The sequence below is a fragment of the Chiloscyllium plagiosum genome, unplaced genomic scaffold (assembly GCF_037043375.1).
Source record: "Chiloscyllium plagiosum isolate Xiang-an unplaced genomic scaffold, Cpla_swu_hap1 HiC_scaffold_33, whole genome shotgun sequence".
NCBI lineage: Eukaryota > Metazoa > Chordata > Chondrichthyes > Orectolobiformes > Hemiscylliidae > Chiloscyllium > Chiloscyllium plagiosum.
This window is the reverse complement of record NW_028270171.1, coordinates 22,112,680-22,134,961: the sequence shown is the minus strand read 5'-3', so window position 1 is coordinate 22,134,961 and position 22,282 is coordinate 22,112,680. Positions and strand designations below refer to the sequence as shown.

General features: G+C 46.4%; 2 protein-coding genes and 1 long non-coding RNA gene across 4 annotated transcripts in view; 1 reads left to right on the top strand and 2 right to left on the bottom strand.

Annotated features, from left to right (window-relative positions):
• The window catches only part of aco2 (aconitase 2, mitochondrial), a 54,073-nt gene extending 52,544 nt beyond the window's left edge, over nt 1-1,529 (top strand). For both annotated transcript variants that reach the window (XM_043679883.2, XM_087978351.1), the window contains exon 18: nt 968-1,529. In XM_043679883.2, coding sequence (XP_043535818.2) covers nt 968-1,102 — 135 coding nt within the window. In that variant the 3' untranslated portion in view covers nt 1,103-1,529. The remainder of the gene's footprint in view (nt 1-967) is intronic.
• LOC148141430 (uncharacterized) lies at nt 1,344-6,528 on the bottom strand. Its single transcript, XR_015752571.1, has 2 exons — nt 5,444-6,528; nt 1,344-5,305 (listed from the first exon to the last, which is right to left on the bottom strand). It is a non-coding gene; the product is annotated as an uncharacterized LOC148141430 (long non-coding RNA).
• A 1-nt stretch (nt 6,529) lies between these two features.
• Nucleotides 6,530-22,282, bottom strand: part of LOC122542287 (GATOR2 complex protein WDR24-like) — a 28,284-nt gene continuing 12,531 nt past the window's right edge. The window contains exons 4-8 of the mRNA XM_043679882.2: nt 17,246-17,370; nt 12,789-12,893; nt 11,875-12,212; nt 9,867-10,051; nt 6,530-9,532 (exon numbers count right to left, since the gene is read on the bottom strand). Coding sequence (XP_043535817.2) covers nt 9,364-9,532; nt 9,867-10,051; nt 11,875-12,212; nt 12,789-12,893; nt 17,246-17,370 — 922 coding nt within the window. The 3' untranslated portion in view covers nt 6,530-9,363. The remainder of the gene's footprint in view (nt 9,533-9,866; nt 10,052-11,874; nt 12,213-12,788; nt 12,894-17,245; nt 17,371-22,282) is intronic.

The following is a 22,282-nucleotide window of genomic DNA, read 5'->3' as shown; positions in this document are numbered from 1 at the left end:
AATCCGCTAGTGAGAGTGTGACACCAGTTAGTTACGTCTACTAGATGTCAGAGTTGTTTTTGGACCACAGAATCCCTGTTTATCAAATACTTTCAAAGGCCTGAGTTCTCGATCAAATTAGAAAGCAGAAACTTCATTATATTTTTCTCGAGACATTTCAAGCTGTGAATTTTTCCACTTGTAATATTTCTTAAATTGTTGAATCTTAGATTTTTGACAGTCAGGACCTCCAAGGGGAAGAGATTCAGATTTTATTGTCATGCAAGCTTGAGCACAAGAGTGCAGTGAAAAATGTACAAAGTTGCCATTCTCAAGTTCCATGTTAGTATACAAAAGACAGGATTAAAAACAAAAGGAGAAATAAAAGAGACAGCCAAAAAGAAACATCTGCCTTCGTGCTTCCAGGGTCCTTGCTATCAGAGAAATAAAGCCACAAAATCTGTCCCTCAGTCTGCAAACTCTCAGGTGCCCGAATCCCCCACATGCTGCCATAGCCATGAGATGCTGGTGTTGGACTGGGGTATACATTGGGGTCGCAACCACCTGACGAAGGAGCAGCGCTCGGATTGTAACCTGGCGTTGTGTGATTTTTAACATAACTGTGAGAGATATGGAGAAGTAGGGGTTAGATGAAGTCAGACAAAACTGAGTTTGTAGGAAGAAGACTGAATTACATAGAAATTACAGTCTGACTGGTCCGTACCAGTGTTTATGCTCCATCTTAATCTCACCCTGTCAATGCACTACAGCCTCGAGGCCCTGGGAACGAAGTTATCATGATGTGGCAAGTAAGGAGAGGAACAATTTTAAGTACAACTACCAGAAAGGAAGGGCAATAGCATTGTACCCAGCCTAGTTTATTCATCGACAGTAGCTGGGTGCCTTCTGTGTTAATTTAGTCACCCTCACCACCTCCAGGCAGGTCTCTCGTTTCTTATTGGTTCTTTTCTTCCTCATCCTCTTTCAGCCTCTCACTTGTATCCTTAAGCACAAGGACGGCAGCCAGGATAAAATCGTGCTCAACCACACCTTCAACGAGGGCCAGATTGAATGGTTCCGAGCCGGCAGCGCGCTCAACAGGATGAAGGAGTTGCAGAAATAAAGCCACCTGCTCCCATAAGGGTAGGGAAAAGGGAAGACTGTGTGCCCAAGGACTCGGTTGTACTCGTGTCGCTATGCTCAGCCTTGATTGCTGCTTTTTGCAGCAGTGATACACACCATGACACTCAGCAGCTGTGCACAGTCCAGTCTGACAATCCCAAATCAGCCTGTGTTAACCATCAATTTTAAAATATAATTTGTTCATTTGTCTCCTACCGCGCTGTGAAGTCAATGGAGCCTGATTTCTGTTGTCCTCTTAGATGGTATTTATTTTTTATTTTCTGTACATTGCATTTGCCAGGAGAAGCCAAGCTAATGAGTTTGCTTCCTTTTGAATGTTTCAAGGTGTCACCAAATCACGTAACATTCGGTTCCCTGTGGGTTTCAACGAAAAGACTGACCTAATAAAATTAGAAAACTGAAACTTATTCTTGCGGGCTAATAAATGATTTCTGTGGAAGGTGCGTACTTTTGTTTTCCAGAAGAACAGGGAACCCAGACAACTGGGGAATGACTGCCAGTCTGTGTAGGAGATTTGTGTGGCATTGGTAGGTTATATTTGCCTTATCCCAGTTCCTCTCAAAGTAATGATGGTGGCCCTTTATAGAATACCTCCTAAAACCTGTTCACCATCTACAAGGTACAAGTTAGGAATATGATGGAATAGAATCAATTGCTTGGATGAGTGCAGCTCCAACAGCACTTTAGGACAAAACAACCCACTTGATTGGCACCACCAACAGTGTGTACCGACTACAAGAAGTTCACCCAAGATCCTTCCAAACCCATGCCCACTTCTTTCTAGAAGGAAAGAGCAGCAGATAGATGAGAACACCACCCCCTGCAGGTTTCCCTCCAAGCCATTCAGCGTTCCTTCACTGCCTCTGGATCAAAATCTTGGAATTCCCCCTCTAACGGCGTTAGGGGTGTCCCCTCAGCACGTGGACTGCAGTAGTTCAGGACGGCCTCTCACCTACTTCTCAAGGGGCACCTAGGGACGGGCAGGAAATGTAAATGGTGGAGATGCCCAAATTGCATGGATGGTTTTTTTCTAAAAAAGCTGCAGTTCTCATCATGAAGCAAATCCCATGGGACTGTTAGTAAGGACATACCCAGATTTTGACTCACTGGTATTGAAGGAATGGTGATGTATGTTCAAGCTCTGTTAATGTGGTGATTGTCGACTGTCTTCTGAAATGGCCCAGCAAGCCACTTGGTTGAAGGGTATTTAGGAATGGGGAGCAAATGCTATCCAAGTGTATAAGGCAGAAGGAAAATATTGTGCCTTGGAGATGGTACAAGGGCCTTGAGTTATTAGAACCTGACTCACTTGTTGAAGAATATCCCCGTTCTGGCCTGCTGTAATACCCCCATAGTGTTTATGTGGCAGCTCTGGTTGTGTCTTCACTCACTGTTGGTGCCAGGATGTTAATATTGGGAGAATTGGTGGTGATGATGTAATTCAGTGCCAAGGGAAATTAATTAGGTTCTATGCCAGTGGGAACGTTTTTCTCACTCTCTACTCCCTCTCAGGTCCCCCCAACCAACTCTTGACCTTATCCACACCCCCAACCTTCTCTGAGGAGGGTAGGCCCCAGCGTTTCCAAGAGATCCATGTCACTGAAGGCTCTTGTTCCCTGGAACAATTCATGGGAATCTTTCCTGTATCGTCTCCAAAGCTCTCCACATCATTCCTTCAGTGCGGCTCCCAGAACTGGACACAGTCTTCCAACTGAGCAACACAAACTGAATCAGGAGCTGAACGTTATTTAAATGGAGAAAGACTGGAAAGTTACCGAACAAATGGTATTGGGAGTCCTCATCCATGAATTACAAAAGTTAGGGAAGGCAAATGGAATATTCCAAAGGAATGGAATATAAAACTAGAGAAGGTTTTGCCAAAACTACAAGGCATTAGTCAAATCACACCTGGAATACTGTGAACATTTTGGGGTCCTTATCTAAGGAAAGTTCACTTGGCTGATCCCTGGTGTTGAGGGACTATCATATGAAGAGAGGTTGAATAGGTTGGACGTGTATTCATCGGAGTTTAGAAGAATGAGAGAAGACCTTATTGAAACTTACAAGGTTCTTAGGGAGCTTTAAGCTTGGAGGAGAGTCTAGGACCAGGAGGCATAATCTCAGAATAAGGGTTCACCTATTTACGTCAGATTAGGAGGAATTTGTTCTCTGAGGATAGTGAATCTGTGGAATTCTTCACAGGTGGAAACTGAATTATTGAATGCATTCCAGGTGGTGAGAGAGATTTTTAATTAGTGAGGGAATGGAAGGGTTATGGGGAAAAAGGCGGGAAAGTAATCAGGTCAGCCACAACCTCATTCAATGGGCTGAATGGCCTACTCCAGCTTGTTGGAGCTGGTCATGGCTCACTGCTAAAGTAACCTGCCACTTATCACTTTAAATCTGAATATTGTTTGGTTGATTGGTGGTTTGATCTAGAAGCTCCACCAGGTCATCTGCATTGGTGTGCTGTGGCCGAGATGGTGGTCTTTGGGCTTCACCCAAAGGGGAGCACACACCAGCCTACCTTATGCGTGTCAGTGTTCCTTCATTGTCACTGCACTGAAATCCGGAAACTACTTTCCCATAGCTCCATGGCATCACCTTCATTAGGCAGGCTGCAGTGGTTCAAGAAGGACTAACACCTGCAACAGAATTGATTGAAGGCTGCCTTGATGCCAAGAGCTGTCCCTCTGACCTCACTTGGAAATTTCAGCTGTTTGTGTCCATGTTTAGACCAAAACTGACATGAGGACTGGAGTCAGAACTGTCCTGATAGAACCCTAATGTATTGGTAAATAGGTGCTACTCGATAGCATTTCGGATTACCTCTTGCATCACTTTACTAAGGATATGGGAGTAGGTTAATGGGATAATAATTTGGCATGGTTAGATTAGATTTTTTTTTTACAGACAGGACATAACCATGCTATCCCATGATTTTTCATTTGTTCACAGTATATGGGTGTCATTGGCAGGTCAGCATTTATTGCCTATCCCTAGTTGCTCTTTGAGATGGTGGCCTGAACCTCTGCAGTGCCTGCGGTGTAGGTAGATGCACAATGGTGATATATTTTCAAGGATTATGGGGTGTTGAGATAGATGCTCAGCTGTGATCATATTGAATGATGGGAGGAATGGCCTCCTGCTGCTCGGCATTCCTTCTAATGTTCTTACCAGCTGTACAGGCCTCAAGGTCAATGTACGTCACAGACTTCAGTAACCAGAGGTCAGTGCCAGTCGCCGTGCAGGAACCATCAGAGCAGCTGTGTGCACTCCCAGCCTAGAGAGGATTTTGTTCCTGCTGTCTACATTTCTGAAAAGACAACTCCCCAGAGCTCAGCTCTTAAAGTCCTGGATGATATTTAAGCCCCACCCATCACAAAAACAAAGTTTCTGTTATCTGAAAATAAAAACATTTAAAAAAAAATACATGAAACTTTAGTTCAAACCAGCTTATCTAATATTCCAGGAAGATATTGTGGTCATTATTTCTGTGGGTGCTTGCTACAAACTATTTCATAGCTGCATTTTCTGCAGTCCAAGTGTAACTTCATACTCTATTGGTTATAAAGTACTTGGGGATATCCTGGGGTCATGAAAGGCGACATATAAATAAACACCAGTTTAATTTTACTGACCTCACGTCATGACTCACCATTGCTGACAGGCCACCTGACACCTCTCTGCAAGAAATCCAATAGGAGATGGAGCAGGGAAAATCTGTACACATGTAAGAAGTCAATGACGGTGAAAGAACTCTTGTGGTGCAGTGGTCAGTCAAAGGGTCTGGGTTCAACTCCCACCTATTCCGGAGTTGTATCACAACACGACTGAAGATATTTTTAATCTGTTCAGATAAGGTATCTCATCTGAACAGATTAAAAATATCCTCAGTCAAGGTGAAACCTCTGAATTTTCAAATGAACCTCTGCCATTGTGGCTTTGCTCCGTATTATTAATGAGTTTTATGTCTGGGATGTGCTTGTTTTCTCGCCTTGGTTAATTTGTCGAGCAAGGACACAAGAATGAGGAGAAGGCTGTTCGGCCCCTCAAGCCTAATCTGCCATTCCGTAAAACAGTGGCTGATCTTTTGGTCAATTTGTTCGTTGCCTTGACTCCAAACTCCTGCCTACCTTCTGCTCCTTTGACAATCAAAGTTCTATCTAACTCAGCCTTGAACCTTATTCCTGAAGAAGGGCCTGTGCCCGAAACGTCGAATCTCCTGTTCCCTGGATGCTGCCTGACCTGCTGTGCTGTTCCAGCAATAAAGTTTCAACTTGGATCTCCAGCATCTGCAGACCTCACTTTCTCCTTGAACCTTATTCAGCCTCCATCACTCTCTGAGAAAGACACCATAGACCAACAACCCCCAGAGGGGTCTCCTCATCTCCATTGCAAATGGAGACACCACCCACCACCCCGTTCACAAACTATGTCCTTTAATACTGGTCTCCCCCAACAAAAGGGGGATATTTCCATTTCTATCCAGTCTTGTCCCTTCAGGATCTTGTATGTTTTTGATTAGATCACCTCTGATTCTATTCATCTTCAGTGAGTAAAAGCCCAACCTTTCCCTATAAACTATCATCTTTTCCCCAGGAATTATGCACATCTGGACTGTGAACACCAGCTACGGTGCTGGTGGATTCTGAATTGACCTACTATTTCCCACTGGTAAATAAACATACATTGATAGTCAAACTGAATAAATCCAGCAGCTGAAGCAAATACAGACCATTAAATACCATCTGCACACTGCAGTTTTGCAAGCTTCCTTTTAAATTAAAACATAGCATTAGTTAAAATATTACAAACACTGAGGACGGTTAGACAGTACTTCCCTTTCTTGCCTTCAACAAAAATTCAAGGTGAGACTTGAGGATTAATTTAGTGAGTGAGTTAGTTGTTAATTTAGTGAATTGGTGCGAGAGGCCGGAGGATGAACTGAGCAGAGTCTTGAGTTACAACAGACAAAATAAAGGCGAGAGAAATGAGCTGCGGATGACACTCTGACTTCCTAATTTCCTGCCTGGTTTGCTGATAACTAGATTTGTTTCCTTTGTTCTGGCTGCTCTCTGGAATCTTGTCCTTGTGCCTTTTCTTTGTTTAGTGGTTTAAGAGCAATAATGCTCTTTGTGAATCCCAATCTCTCTCCTGCCATCGACAAGGCAAACGTCAGGAGTGTGATGGAATATTCTCCTCATGCCTGCATGGATGGAGCTCAGTGCAAGGTAGCTGAGAATGCAATAGGTAGATGAAGGTGGGGGGAGAAGGTGATAGGTCAGAGAGGAGGGTGGAGCAGATAAATGGGGAAAGATGATGGACAGGTCAAGAGGGCGGGGCTGAGTTGGAGGCTTGGGACAGGGATAACATGGGGGGAGGCAATATGAGGCAACTGATAATGCGATGGGGGGAGTGGAAGGCGAGGACCTGGTGGGGGGGTGGTTTGTCCTTGTTGTGGCAGGAGGGGTGGGGTTCAAGGACAGAGGTGCAGGAACGAGAGGAGATGCGCTGGAGGGTATCATCGACCATGTGGGAGGTGGTGTTAGCAAAATGTACATTAAGAGAACAGATACTTTTAAAAATGTTTGGAAACTGTTAAATCAGGGGAGCTGATCCTGTGTTGACTATCTGGCTCTGCAGCCCACTAGTCGTCAGTATTAATGCCAAGGTACTGTCAGGGGACCAGTCAGGGCTTTCTGCTGTTTCTTAACATCACATGGGATGGCGTAAATTGAACGAGTTGAAGACTGGCTTCTAGCCTTCCTGAGGATGGGGTTCAGTCTCCGGTTCAGAAACCGAAAGGTAGTAGAAATGCAGATCTTTACCTTATCTGTAGATCATAGAATCAAATTCTAGAATCCCTATAGTGCAGAAAGAGGCCATTCAGCTCATCGAGTCCACACTGACCCTCCAAAGATCCAGCCCTCACCCTCTCCCCATAACCCTGCATTTACCATTGCTGCCCCACCTAGCCTGCACATGCCTGGAAACTCTGGGGCAATTTAGCTTAGCCAGCCCACTTAACCTGCAGATCTTTGGACTGTGGGAGGAAATCCACGCAGACATGGAGAGAACATGTAAACTCCACACTGACAGTCACCTGAGGGTGGAATCAAACCCGGGCCCCTGGTGCTGTTAACCTCTGAGCCACTGTGTTGTCTAGCTGTCTCCAGTTATGTTCTTATTTTAAGTGGATGAACGTGTGCCCTAAGCCTCTCTTGCTGTTTGTATAAAGGAGTTCAGTAAACTGGCTTTCAGGCATGTCTGCATAGCTCTGACAGCTGGCTAGGTATTAACACTGGGCAGAGAGCTGGCCGCAGGACTTTGGCCCATCTGACTGTGTTTGGGGACCAAGTGGGAGAGATTTAATTCAAGCTCCTCTCCTTGCCCTTCTCTGTTCTTGTCAGTGATAAGCTGAACTAACCGGATTTATTGTGGTTCAAAGCGAATGCCACCAGCATCCAGCCTTGTGTTTATGGACAGTTGCATCTCTGAGAAGACCCAGAGATGTCAGAGTTAAGGGAAGGAATTACATCTAATCTGCAGCCCCAGCAATTGAGACCGTTTTTCCAATCTGCTGTACTACCTTCCTCTATTTAATTTTGTAAAATATTGTTTTACAGATGTGGGTGTCACAGACTGCACCAGGCAGCACAATGGTTAGCACCTGCTGCCACACCGCCAGGGATCCGGGTTTGAGTCCCATCTTGGGCGACTGTCTGTTTGGATTTTGTACATTCTCCCCGTGTCTGCGTGGGTTTCCTCCCACAGTCCAAAGATGTGCAGCTTCGCTGAATTAGCGATGCTAAATTGCCCATGGTGTTAGATGCGTTAGTCAGGGGTAAATACAGGCTAGGGGAATGGGTCTGGGTGGATTACTCTTCGGAGGGTCGGTGCGGGCTTGTTGGGCCGAATGGCTTGTTTCCACACTAAGTCTAATCTAATCTTATCACCCTTGAGGTGGTGGTGAGCTGCTGCCATCCATGTGCTGTAGGGACACTACAGTGCCATCGAGGAGAGGGTCAGGTACACTACAGGAAACTTGAAACAATGAGGTGTCAGCCTGGTGGTTGCTACAACACAGGAGCAGCATGCAATAGGCAGGGTAATGTGATCCCACAACCAATGCACAGTAAGTCAGACTCTGTTAGTCTTGCCCTTCCTGTTGTGAATTGTTTGCCACCTTCAACAGGAGGAAGCAATTCCATAAATATCTCTGTCTTCAATCATGGGGCAGACCAGCCTTATTGATGCCTTCAGCCCAAAAATGCATGAAACCTTTACTTGAGCACGAGAGGAGTAATTTTCTGTTTGTTGTCTGTCGTTGCAGCCCAGGCCATTGCTGCCATGTCCCCTTCTGTGGTTTAATACCCTCGATTGGAAAGGCTCCTCCTTGCTGTAGGCTGCAGGATTTAGGAGCTGAGACATTACCTAGCCCCGAGTCAATGGAATCTACCCCTGTGGCTTCTCTTCTCTGGAGAGAACATTCTTTGACAGTCATGATTCAGAGATGCTGGGTTATAGTCCAACAGGTTTAATTGGACCTCACTTTCTCCTCGAAGGTTTAATTGGAAGCACACTAGCTTTCGGAGCGACAATCACCTGATGAAGGAGCGTCGCTCTGAAAGCTAGTGTGCTTCCAATTAAACCTGTTGGACTATAACCTGGTGTTGGGTGATTTTTAACTTCTTTGACAGAGGCTGCAATCCGACTCCATGTAACAGTGTTAGCAGCGAGACCTGCAGCATCCGTCTACAGATCAAGCAGGGGCTGGAGGTATGGTGAAGGGAAATTAATCGCATCACATAATAACAGAATACAGTGCTGCTTCTTGTAAACTTGCCAGGATTCCTGAAGAAGGGCTTATGCCCGAAACGTCGATTCTCCTGCTCCTTTGATGCTGCCTGACCTGCTGTGCTTTTCCAGCAACACATTTTTCAGCTCTGATCTCCAGCATATGTAGTCCTCACTTTCTCCCAGTCTATGTACAGTTCATAATGGACATGCAGTGTCTGAAATGTGCCCACGCTGTGGGTGTATCCAACAGATGCTTGTGCTAGCAACACATCTCTCTGCACCAACACATACTTTCCAGGCCCCCTCCATTCCAAATCACATCTTGCTGGGAGGAGGGGAGTAACCAAACTGCTTCCACTCTGTACATCTCAGCCCAACACATGCTATTGTGACGAGACACGGTGGGGGTTTTGGGAGGAAGCGAGGGTGTGGTATGGACTATGTGTATTCACAAAGGTGTCCACATCCTGTCGGGCAATGGGTGTGGAACTGAAACCAGTCCATGAGATGCTGCAGGTGTCCTCCATGTGTACAGCCCTGGCACCAAACAAAGAGCCCCTTCACTGCGTGGTGGCACACTGCACATGTACTGGCACCACGCCGACACCTAGCAACAAAGAGCACAGCAAATAAAAAGATATAAATAAATATCTGTGCACCTGGATTCGTTTACCTGTACCACACTCCCAGACCTACCTTGTCTCTTTCTGTCTTGTCTGCCCTCCATGTACCCCCCCCCCAATCCATCTCTCCCTGTCTGTCTGCCACTCTGTCCCTTCCTCCATCGCCCACCCTCACTCCCTCCCTCTGTCACCCGCCGCCCCTCCCCATCTCTCTCTCTCCCTCCCTCAAGGACGATGGGCAGCTCCCAACACTGCCATGGATACCCGATGCAGCTGGCAAACCCCCTCGAGGGTTTACTCATGGCGGAGTTCACTTACCTCTCACACATCCAGCCTCGAGTGTTCATTGGCCGTTTGCAATTGTTGCAGTTGACGTGCAGGGTGGTCGAAGCCTGGTTCAGGCATGTGATGGATCTGCACGTGCTCAGTTTGATCACCTCGTTGGCTACATTCCAGAGTTGGAAGCGCTGGAGAAGGTCAATGTAGGAGGTGTACCAGTGTTCCTGGAGGGTTTCAAAACAACAACAGCTATAAATCCTACCAATTTAAATAGAACATTCCAACAAGCAAACTAACTCCTTATAAAAAAAATACAAATCTGGAGACAGAAGCAGACCATTCAGCCCCTCAAGCTTGCCAACTATTCGATAAGTTCACAGCCAATCTCATTGTTGTCTCAAGTGCCTTTTCGTGTGTGTGAGTGTGAGCGTGAGCGTGTGAGAGTTTGTGTGCGAGTGTCCGGTAATCCTTGATTCCTTTGCACATCAAACATCTCTCTAACTCAGCCTTGAATGTGTTCAATCATTTATTCTTTCATGGACATTTATTGCCCATCCAGCAGTTAGGAGTCAACCACGTTGCTGTGGGTCTGGAGTCATGTGTTGGCCAGACCGGGTAAGGACGACAGATTTCCTCTCCTAAAGGGCATTAGTGAACTAGATGGCTTTTTACAACAATCAACAATGGATTCACGGTCATCATTAGAATCTTAATTTCAGATTTGTATTGAATTTAAATTCCACCATCTGCTGTGGCAGGATTCATATTTAAGAGTATATTTAAGACTAAGATGGAGAGGTTCTTGAGTATCAAGGGTTACATGGAGAATGGGGTTGAGAAACGTATCAGCCATGGTTGAATGACGGAACAGACTTGATGGGCTGAATGGCCTAATTTCAGCTCCTGTGCTTTATGGTCTTGTGGTCCTCTCAACATTACCTGGGTCTCTGGATTAACCATTCAACAACAATACCGCTAGGCCATCACCTCCCCATAGGCTCCATCATGAAAGAGAATTCCAAACATTAACCACCTGCATCTCAATCCAAAATAGGAGAATCCACTCTGCAGCCACTGAAGTGCAGGGATGTACTTTGGAGGCTTATATGGCTCTGGTCAGACCACATTTGGAATATTGTGTGCAGTTTTGGGCCCCATATCTCAGGAAGGATGGACTGGCCCCTGGAGCGTGTTCAGAAGAGATTCATAAAAATGGTCCCAGGAATGAAAAGCTTAACACGTGAGGAACTTTTGAGGACTCTGGGGCTATACTCAATGGAGTTTAGACGGATGAGGGGGGAATCTAATTGAAACACACAGAATACTGAATTGTTTTCATTGGTAGAAGATATGAGCACCCGAGAGCATAGCCTTAGAGTAAAGGGAAGACCTTTTAGAATGGAGATAAGGAGAAATGTCATTAGCCAGAGAGTGGTGAGTCTATGGAATTCATTGCCACAGAAGGCTGTGGAGGCCAGGTCTTGAGTATATTTAAGATGGAGTTAGATAGGTTCTTGAGTATCAAGTCTTATGGGGAGAAAACAGGAGAATGGGGTTGAGAAACTTCTCAGCCCTGATTGAATGGCGGAGCAGACTCAATGGGCTGAATGGCCTAATTTCTGCTCCCATGTTTTCTGGTCTAAGTGGGAAGAGTGTACCTTGTTGTGGGGGCGATGGTCACATGATGTGCCATCACTCATTCCAGTTTCAGAAAAACATCCTCTCAGGACCTACCCTGTCACCCCACCTCACAACCCTTTAAGTTTCAGTAATAAGGCACAGGAGCTAATGTAGGCCATTCAGCCCATTAGCCTGCCCCTGCCATTCAATGAGATCATGGCTGACCTAATAATCCTCAACTCTAGTTTCCTGCCGTTTCCCCATAGCCCTTGGCTCCCTCACCGATTAAAAATCTATCTCAGGCCTGTATATATTTACTGACCCAGCACCAGCTTTTCCAGCACCACTCTAATCTATATTTACTGACCCAGCCTAGCCAGGCGAGACACAACGGAGTCAGCTTGTCCCTGATGACATTTGGCCGTACCTGTGTCTGCTCATCAATTTCCTTTTTGATCCTGTCTCCGAGTACAATGAGGACAGAGATTGCCATCTGCACGTCGCCTTGCTCGGCGTAGAAGCACATCATGTCCCTCACGACGAGGTTGAAGTAATCGGCGGAAAACCCGTGCTCAAAGGGCAGCTGCGAGACGGAGACCAGAGAAATGCCCTCGGTCGGGGTCAGTGACACCAGGTCTGCTTCGTTGCCGCTGATGTGGGGCGAGTCAGTCTTGTCCTGGAAGTGGTCGAGGGTAGTCGGGTGATCGAGAATTTCGTGTCGCAGTGGGAAGCCTTCTTGTGGAAGGATGAACTCGGAGTCCTCTCCTGCAAACAGAGCAAAATGAGTCAATCTGGAAGGATGTTCTCCTGTCACAGAGGAAGCTGCCTCTGAATCTCCGAACGAAGACAATTAGAATAGAACAGAACCCGTAGAAAGAGGCCATTCGGTCCATCGACTGCCAAAGACCATCCCACCCAGACTTACCCCCTCCTACCTTATCCCTGCACTTCCCATGGCTAACCCACCTAGCCCACACATCCCTGGACACGATGGGCAATTTCCCATGGCCAATCCAACTAACCTACACATCTCTGGGAGGAAACTGGAGCATCCAGAAGAAACCCACACAGACACAGGGAGAACATGCAAAGTCCACACAGACAGACAGACAGACTCCCAAGGCTGGGATTGAACGCACGTCCCTGGTGCTGTGAGGTAGCAGTGTTAACCACTGAGCCATCGTGCCACCCATGTACCTATCAAACTCCTCCAGAACCTGACAGAGCTCTGTTAGCCCGCTGGTCATTGCCTGGCTGACAGAGGACCCACTCCCCAGTCAGATTGGATTTTCCTGATACTCAGCGAGCTCCTGCTCAGTGCCGGAGCCGACGCTCACTCACCTGGAGCGTTCTCGTGGCCGATAATGAAGAAGTCATCTTCATCACCTTCACCATCGCCAAACAGATAGTCCGCTGGCGCATCACTCCCCTCCGTCTCCTCGTTCTCTGAAAGGAGGGGAAATGCTGAGAGACATCGATCGACACAAAAAGCATCCTCATATAAAACCTCAGTACGAGAGCCCAGCGGGAGGGGGGAACACAAAGGTGTGATCAGGCCATGCTACTCTGCAAGATCTCAGGGCTCAAGACCCTGAGCAGCAGTAGGCCATTCAGCCCCTTGAGCATGTCCCACCATCTGAATGGAGCATTGCTGCTCTGACTGTGGCCTCAGCTCCTCTTCCCTGCTTGGCCACCTGTGACCCTTGACCTCCTCGTCAATAACAATATCTTTTTGTTCACCTGTGAGATGTGGGTATTGCTGGCTGGGCCTAGTTGCCCCTTGAGAAGCTAGTCGTGAGCTGTCTTCTTGAACTGCTGCAGTCCATGTGCTGGAGGTAGACCCACAATGCTCTTGGGGAGGGAACTCTGTCTAAATCCAGCCTTGCGTACAGTCAGTCATGGAGCGAGTGGGGACAGAGAACCCCACAAGCTTCAGGGATCACACGAAGGATTGTAAAAAGCTGATTCCTTATCCCCCACCCCACAGAACCGGATTCTTCAAGACTTATTCTTAGAAAATTTCCAGCCAGTGAAAGGTTACCAAGGTAAATGAAAGAGGCTAAGGGTTAATCAGTCACATTCTAATTGAGCAGTGGAGTGGGCCTAAGGCTGTGAGTGGTCTATTGGCATTCTTGTGAACTACTAAATGTGGCAGGGCAGTGGGACACAATCAGAAGGGAGGTCCTGAGAGCAGTACACATTAACGGTTCCTGTTCTCGCAACAGTCACAAGCACAGAGGTCTCCTGCTAACCCCCACCAAGGGGAGGTGATAGCCTGGTGCTATTATCGCTGGACTGTTAGCCAGAGACCCAGCTAATGTTCTGGAGACCCGGATTCAAATCCCGCCACAGTAGATGGAATTAAAAGTCAAGTGATGACCATAAATCTGTTGTCAATTGTTGGAAAAACCCGTCTGGTTCACTAACGTCCTTTAGGGAAGGAAACTGCCAGCTTTACCTGGTCTGGGCCTACATGTGACTCCAGACCCACAGCCAATGTGGTTAACTCTTAATCTACCCTCTGGGTAATTAGGAATGGATAATACATGTTGACCTGGCCATCATTCTGTGAATGATTAAAAAACATGCTGCTCCATTTTGAACATCACATGGAAGGAGCACTGACAGAGAGAGAGAGAGGCAAAAGTATACCTCGAAACCTGGACTGTGGGACTTTGTTATCAATCACCAAGAGTGACTGGGCAGCATCACTTCTGACTGAGCTAAAGGACAGAGCTACTAGACTGGGTGCACGACCAATCCAACAGGAGGGAAAATCTACTTGGTTTCATTGTCATGAACCTCCCCACAATAGTCTCTGACCACATTGACTGGAGTGACCATCACCCAGTCCTCGTGGAGATAAACTGTCACACTGAGGCCACCCTCCATCACACTGTGTGGCTCTGCCTTTGAGCCGAAAGGGATTGATTCAAAACTGGGCATCCATGGGTCCTCCGGACAGTCAGCAGCACAGAAGAAGAATCATAGAGATGTACAACATGGAAACAGACCCTTCGGTCCAACTCGTCCATGCCGACCAGATATCCTAAACTCATCCAGTCACATTTGCTAGCACTTGGCCCATTTCCCTGTAAACCCTTGCTATTCATATAGCCATCCAGATGCCTTTTAAATGTTGTAATTGTACCAGCCTCCACCACTCCCTCTGGCAGCTCATTCCACACATGCACCACCCACTGCACGAGAAAGCTGTCCATTTGGTCCCTTTTAAATCTTTACCTTCTCGCCCTAAACCTTTAGTTTTGGACTCCTCCATCCTGGAAAAAGACCTTGATTATTCACCCTATCCACGCCCCTCCTGTTTTTATAAAGGTCACCCCTCAGCCTCTAGCACTTCAGGGAAAATAGCCCAGCCTATTCAGCCTCTCCCTGTAGCTCAAATCCCTCCAGTCCCGGCAACATCCTTGTAAATTTTTTTCTGAACCCATTCAACACATCTTTCCTATAGCAGGGAGACCAGAATTGAACACAGTCTTACAAAAGTAGCCTAACCGATGTCCTGTCGGGCCACAACATGACATCCCAACTCCTATACGGAATACTCTGACCAATAAAGGAAAATATACCAAATGTCTTCTTCACTATCCTATCTATCTGTGACTCCACTTTCAATGAGCTATGAACCTGTGCCCTGAGGTTTGTTTGTTCAGTGACCCTCCCCAGGACCTTACCATTAAGTATACAAGTCCTGCCCTGATTTGCTTATTTCCAAAATGCAGCACCTCACATTTATCCAAGTTATACTGCAACTTCCAATCCTCAGCCCATTGGCCCATCTGATCAAGATCCAGTTGTACTCCGAGATAACCTTCTCCATTGTCCACTACACCTCCAATTTTGGTGTCATCTTCAAATTTGCTAACCATTCCTCCTAGATTCACATCCAAATCACTTATATAAATAAGAAAAAGCAGTGGGCGCAGCACCGATCCACTGGTCTCAGGCCTCCAGTCCAAAAAACAATCACCACCACCACCCTGTCTCTTACCTTCAAGCCAAGTTTGTATCCAAATGGCCAGCTCTCCCTGGATTCCATATGATCTAAAGTTGCTAACCAGTGTACCATGCGGAATCTTGTCAAATACCTTAGTGAAGTCCAGATAGATCACGTCCCCCAATCTGTCCTCATCAATCTTATTTGTCACTTCTTCTAAAATCTCAACCAAGTTCATGAGGCATGATTTCCCACACACAAAGCCATGCTGACTACCTCTAATCAGTCCTTGCCTTTCCAAACACTTGCAAACCCTGTCCCACAGAATCCCATCCAACAACTTACCCATCACCAATGTCATGCTCACCAAACTATAGTTCCCTGGCTTTTCATCACCACTTTTCTTAAACAGTAGCACCATATTAGCCACTCTCCAGTCTTCTGGCACCTCACCCATGGCTATTGATGATACAAATAGCTCAGCAAGGGGCCCAGCAATCACTTCCCTAGCTTCCCACAAAGCTTTGGGGTATATCTGATCAGGTCCCAGGAATTTATCTACGTTTATGCATTTTAAAACATTCTGCACCTCCTCCTCTACAATATAGACATGTTTCAAGTTATCACTATATATTTATCCAAGTTCTCTTGCTTCCATATCCTTCTCCACTGTAAATACTGACACAAAATACTCATTTAGTATCTCACCCATCTCCTGCGGTCTTGTTGAGGCCCTATTCTCTCCCTCGTTACTCTTTTGTCCTTAATGTACTTGTAGAATCCCTTTGGATTCTCCCTATCCTTATCTGCTAAAGCTATCTCATTTCCCCTTTTTGCCCTCCTGATCTTCCTCATGAGTATATTCCTATTTCCTTTATACTCTTCTAGGGATTCACTTGACATACCTGACATATGCTTCCTTTCTTTTCTTGATCAGAGCCTCAATTTATCTAGTCATCCAGCATTCCCTACATTAACAGCCTTTCCTTTCACCCTAACAGGAACATAACTGTTTCTGGACTCTCATTATCTCATTTCTGAAGGCCTCCCATTTTCCAACTGTTCCTTCACCTGAAAAACAGCCTCTCCCAACCAACTTTTGAAATATCTTGCCTTATACCATCAAAATTGATCTTACTCAATTTAGATCTTCCACTTTTAGATCTGGTCCATATCTATTTTAAAACAGGAGAATATGATCACTGGCTCCAAAGTGCTCCCCCAGTGACACTTGCCCGACCTTATTTCCCAGTAATCCAGAGGCTCAGTTTAATACTCTGGGAGCACAAATTCAAATCCTAAACAAGACGGTTGCTGGAATTTAAATTCAGTTCTTCAAAATCTCCAAGCTATCTTAAGGGATGGTGACCGTAAAACCGTTGTCAATGGCCAGAAAACCCAAACTGTTTCACCAAGTACCCTTTAAGGAAGATCTGCCATCCTTACCTGATCTGATATACTCCAGACTCACAGTAATGTAGTTCACTCATACCCACCCTCTGAAAATATCTCATGGGCCACTCAGTTCAAGGGCACTTAGGGCTGGCCAACAAATACCAGCCTAGTCGGTGAGCTCACAAAATGGCCGATCATTAAGTCTGAGACTGAGGGGGAATTTCTTCATCCAGACGATGGCAAAGCTTCAGAATTCTCCATCCCAGAAGGAAGTCCGACCTTGAGCATTTTAGAGACTGAGATATTTTTGAACGACGAGGGATATGGGAAAAGTGGGATTGAGGTGGAAGACGAGCTGTGAATACTGGAGTAAACTCAAGGGGCCAAATAGACCACTCCTGCTCTCAAGTTGCAGTGAGTAAAAGATGATTAAAAACAAGGATACCTTCGTTTGTTTGTAGTGAGGTGACGGTCGAATCCAGAGGGAGACTGTCCTGTCGGTTCTCCATCCGACCTCGCTCCAATTTGGCTTCACCTCCCAATGCAGCTGTACCGTCCTTTAATGTAAAGCTGCAGGGTCAGGGCGTGGGGCAAACGGAGAGGAGAACACAAGAAGAGAATCCTTTACAAACAATGATTTTGCCTGTCCTCAGATGCTGCCTGAATTGCTGTGCTCTTCCAGCACCACTGATCCAGAATCTGGTTTCCAGCATCTGCAGTCATTGTTTTGACCAATAGCAACACCCTACCCAGTGTCTGGTGATAAAACACGGGGTATAAGGGGGCAGTGGGAGAATCCTTACATCCAGTTTAAGGAGCAAAAGGCCTTTGTCAATTCGGGAATTACCATGTTCGAAATGTCTCAAACACTCCACTCAATGAATCCCTTGTTAAAAGATACCTTACTTGGTTCTCCTGTTCCATCCCTGCATCTCCCCATGGAGTCATAGACTCAGAAATATACAGCACGGAAACAGACCCTTCGGTCCAACCCGTCCATGCTGACCAGATATCCCAACCCAATCTAGTCCCACCTGCCAGCACCCGGCCCATATCCCTCCAAACCCTTCCTATTCATATACCCATCCAAATGCCTCTTAAATGTTGCAATTGTATCAGCCTCCACCACATCCTCTGGCAGCTCATTCCATACCCGTACCACCCTCTGCGTGAAAACGTTGCCCCTTCGGTCTCTTTTATATCTTTCCCCTCTCACCCTAAACCTATGCCCTCTAGTTCTGGACTCCCCCACCCCCACCCCACCTTGTCTATTTACCCTATCCATGCCCCTCCGACACTGCAGGGAAAACAGCCCCAGCCTGTTCAACCTCTCCGTATATCTCAAATCCTCCAACCCTGGCAACATCCTTGGTAAATCTTTTCTGAACCCTTTCAAGTTTCACAACATCTTTTTGATAGGAAGGAGACCTGAATTGCACGCAATATTCCAACAGTGTCCCAACTCCTATACTCAATACTCTGATAAAGGAAAGCATACCAAATGCCTAGGGGCAGTGCACGCTCAATCTGGATGTGTCGGCCGAGGGAGGAGGGTCAGGCTGAGAGATACAGACATGGGAGCTCTAATGGCTCCAATCTGAGCCAGCAGAAAGCCAGGTCCTAGTTAAACATTTCAACTGAAGAACACAGCACTGGCTGGCAATGTAGCACTCCCTCAACACCGCAGGGTCCAGATAATAGAATTGTACAAGAAACAACGCAGCTAGAGGCCATTCGACTGATTACATCTCTCCCTGCTCTTTGCTGTCTAACTGTGTAAGGTGGTGAATGGGGTTAACACTTAGGCGTGCCCTAAGCACCACCCATTCTGATGATGTAATATGTTTGTGGGCAGACCAGCTTATAATGTCAATGGAGTGAGACTGGAAGATTTGATCTTCTTGGAATCATGGAATCCCTACAGTGTGGAAACAGGCCCTTCGGCCCAACAAGTCCACGCTGAAATTAAAAGCTAAGATCATGGAGATCTCAGAATCAATTGTTGTTAAAAACCCCCATCTGGTTCACTGATGTCCTTTAGGGAAGACAATCTGCCGTCCTTACCCTGGTCTGGTCTGTGTGTGACTCTAGACCCACAGCAATGGGGTTGACTCTTCACAGCCGTAACAAGCCACTCAGTTCAAGGGTAATTAGGGAGGGGCAATAAATGCTGCTCTTGCCACATCCCATCAATTCATTTTTTATAAAATGTAAATGACAACCAGTTGAGAACATGTAATAAACAACATGTTAATGACAAGTTTCATCCAGCTACACCCGGATGTGGCATTCCGCTGTTACACCAGACCCTGTTGTTTCCTTCATACAGTCACAGAGTCAGAGTCAAACAGCACAGAAACAGACCCTTCGGTCCAACCAGTCCATGCTGACCATAATCCCAAACTAATCTAGGCCCACTTGCCTGGTCCTGGCCCCCATCCCTCCAAACCTTTCCTATTCATAAACTTATCCAAATGTCTTTTAAACGTTGTAACTGTACCCGCATCCACCACTTCCTCAGGAAGGTCATTCCACACACGAACCACCCTCTGGGTAAAATATTTGCCCCTCATGTCTTTTTTAAATATCTCTCCTCTCACTTTAAAAATGTGCCCCTGAGTCTTGAAATCCCCCACCCTAGAGGGAAGACATTAACCCAAGCCATACCCCTCATGATTTTATAAACTTCTGTGAGGTCACCTCTCAACTTCCTACGCTCCAGTGAAAAACGTCCCAGCCGATCCAGCCATTCTTTCTAACTCAAAGAACATGGTAGTCTTAAACATTGCCCATGGACACAGACTTGCTTTGACATTACCAGTCCCACAAAACTTGTCACTTCTGTTACTTCTCCAATTGCTATTGAACCTGCCCCTTCCTACAGGTGGTGCACTTCAGATTGCAGTTAATTGCCATCTATATCCTGGAGATATTATGCACAGTTAAAGATGGCAGCTCACTACCGCCTTCTCAAGGGGCAACTAGGGATGGGCAATAAATGCTGGGCCCAGCCAGTAACGCCCACATTCCACAAGGGTCTGTTTCCGTGCAGTTTGACTCTGTGACTGTACGAAGGAAACAACAGGGTCTGGTGTAAGAGAGGAATGCCAGTTGCTGGTCTAACTGGATGAAACTCATGTCATTAACACAGTATTATTTATTACGTATTCTCAACTGGTTGTCGTTTATATTTTCTTTTTAAAATGAATAAATGACTGAATAAATTAAAAAAACTTATTGTACAGGAAGTGTGACTGAAGTAATCCTTGCCTTAAGGAGAGATTGAAGAAACCAGGTCTGTATTCTCCAGGGTTGCAAAGAATGAGGTATGATCTTGTAAGCATTTTGTAAATTTCAACAAGGCATGATGGGGTAGCTATAGATAGGATGTTTCTCTAGGTTGGTGACTCTATAATTATGGGGCATAATCTTAGGATAAGGGGCTGGCCATTTAGGACTGTGATGAGGAATCTCTTCACACTTAGATCAGGGATTCTTTCAAATCTGTGCTACAGAGGAGTGTGGAAGCACCATCATTAAGCGCATTTGAGACAGAGGGGTTTCTGGAGACTAGTGATATTAGGGGATACAAAGATGGTGAGATGGTGCAGGAAAGTGGCATCGAGGCAAATTTTCTTTTAGTTTTGCATGGGATGAGGGTGTCACTGGCAAAGGCTGGCCATTTATTACCCATTTCTAATTGCCCCTGAACTGAGTGGCATGTTAGCCCATTGCAGAGGGCAGTTATGAGTCAACCACATTGCTGTGGGTCTGGAGTCACATGCCAGCCAGACCGGGTCTTCCTCCCTAAAGGACATTAGTGAACCCGATGGGTTTTTATAGCAATGACAGCCTCAAGGTCACCGAGACGCGATTTCAATTCTGGATTAACTGACGTGAGGCCAGCATCAAATTACAAATGTAACGGTCAACTGCCTGAGATCATCCATGACCAAATTCAATGGGCTGAACGGCCTACTCAGGCTCCAATATTCCAACATTCCTCATGTCCCCATCCTGGTCCAGATGAGAGGTTCCTCCCATCAGCTCCTGTGCCGAGTGGAACACATCTGGGGCCCTCCTGACTCTGAACCTACAGAATAAGACCATGGTAGACAGTGACAGTAATCCCTAACCCTCCCTAAGATGGCACCAGGACAGCCAAGGCTGCGTTTCCGTAGAAACCCCTAGGAGAACCTGGGTGCTTTCCCCGTCCCGTTTACAGTGAAAATATCGGCTAATTAGATCCTGGCGAGTATTGGCTATTACACTTGGGCTTAACCCCACTCTGCTAAGAGAGAAGAGTCAGAGCAAAGTATTCTAATGAATCGAGCTTGCATTTACTTAGATTACTTACAGTATAGAAACAGGCCCTTCGGCCCAACAAGTCCACACCGACCCACCGAAGCGCAACCCACCCATACTCATTCCCCTACATTTACCCCTTTGCCTAACACTACGGGCAATTTAGCATGGCCAATTCACCTAACCTGCACTTTTTTGGACTGTGGGAGGAAACCGGAGCACCCGGAGGAAACCCACGCAGACACGGGGAGAATGTGCAAACTCCACACAGACAGTCACCCGAGGCTGGAATCGAACATGGGTTCGTGTTGCTGTGAGGCAGCAGTGCTAACCACTGTGCCGCCCACCTTTTGTGACCGCAGGACTGCTAAAAGCCCTGTACATCCAATGAAGCACTTTTTGAAGTATCGTTGATATTTCATAGGAAAAGCAGCTGTCAATTTGCTTGTAGGAAGCTCCCACAAGAGGGTTAACACCTGACCATTTGCTTTGGTGATGTTGGTTGTGGGATAAATATTCGGCTGGAGACTGGGGAGAACACACTAGCTCTTTAAACTTTGCGAGGGGCGCGAAGCAGACTCCTGCCAAAAGAATTATCCGACAGACTGATCCGTATCTGGGGTTGGTTAACCGAGGAGTAGCAAATACCCACGACTCGCGTCTATTCCCCAGTGAAAACAACATCATCAATGAGGCAGACAGAGTGGAGGCTGAACACGTCTGTTCTGTAGAAGGGTCACTGCACCCGAAACATTAAGTCTGCTTTCTCTCTCCACAGATGCTGCCGGACCTGCTGAGCTTTTCCAACAACTTGTTAGCATTTGAATAGCCCTCCATTCCGATACTCAAGTCACCAGCAAGAGAAACACCCTGTTATCGTGAACCAAAGGAATAATGGCAAGATTCAGTAAAAAGAAACAAAAGAAACTGCAGATGCTGGAAATCTGAAACAAGCACAGAGAAACTCAGCAGGTCTGGCAGTGCCTGTGGAGCGAGGAACAGAGCTAACTCTTCCTCAGTGCTAAAGAACAGCCACATCAGACTCGAAAGGTTAACTCGGTTTCTCTCTCCACAGACGCTGCCATTTCCCCTCATCCCTGTCCTGAAAGGTTGGCCCCTATTTTTTAAAATAGTGACCTGGGGTTCTAGACTGCTGAGGAATCATCATCCCCACAGG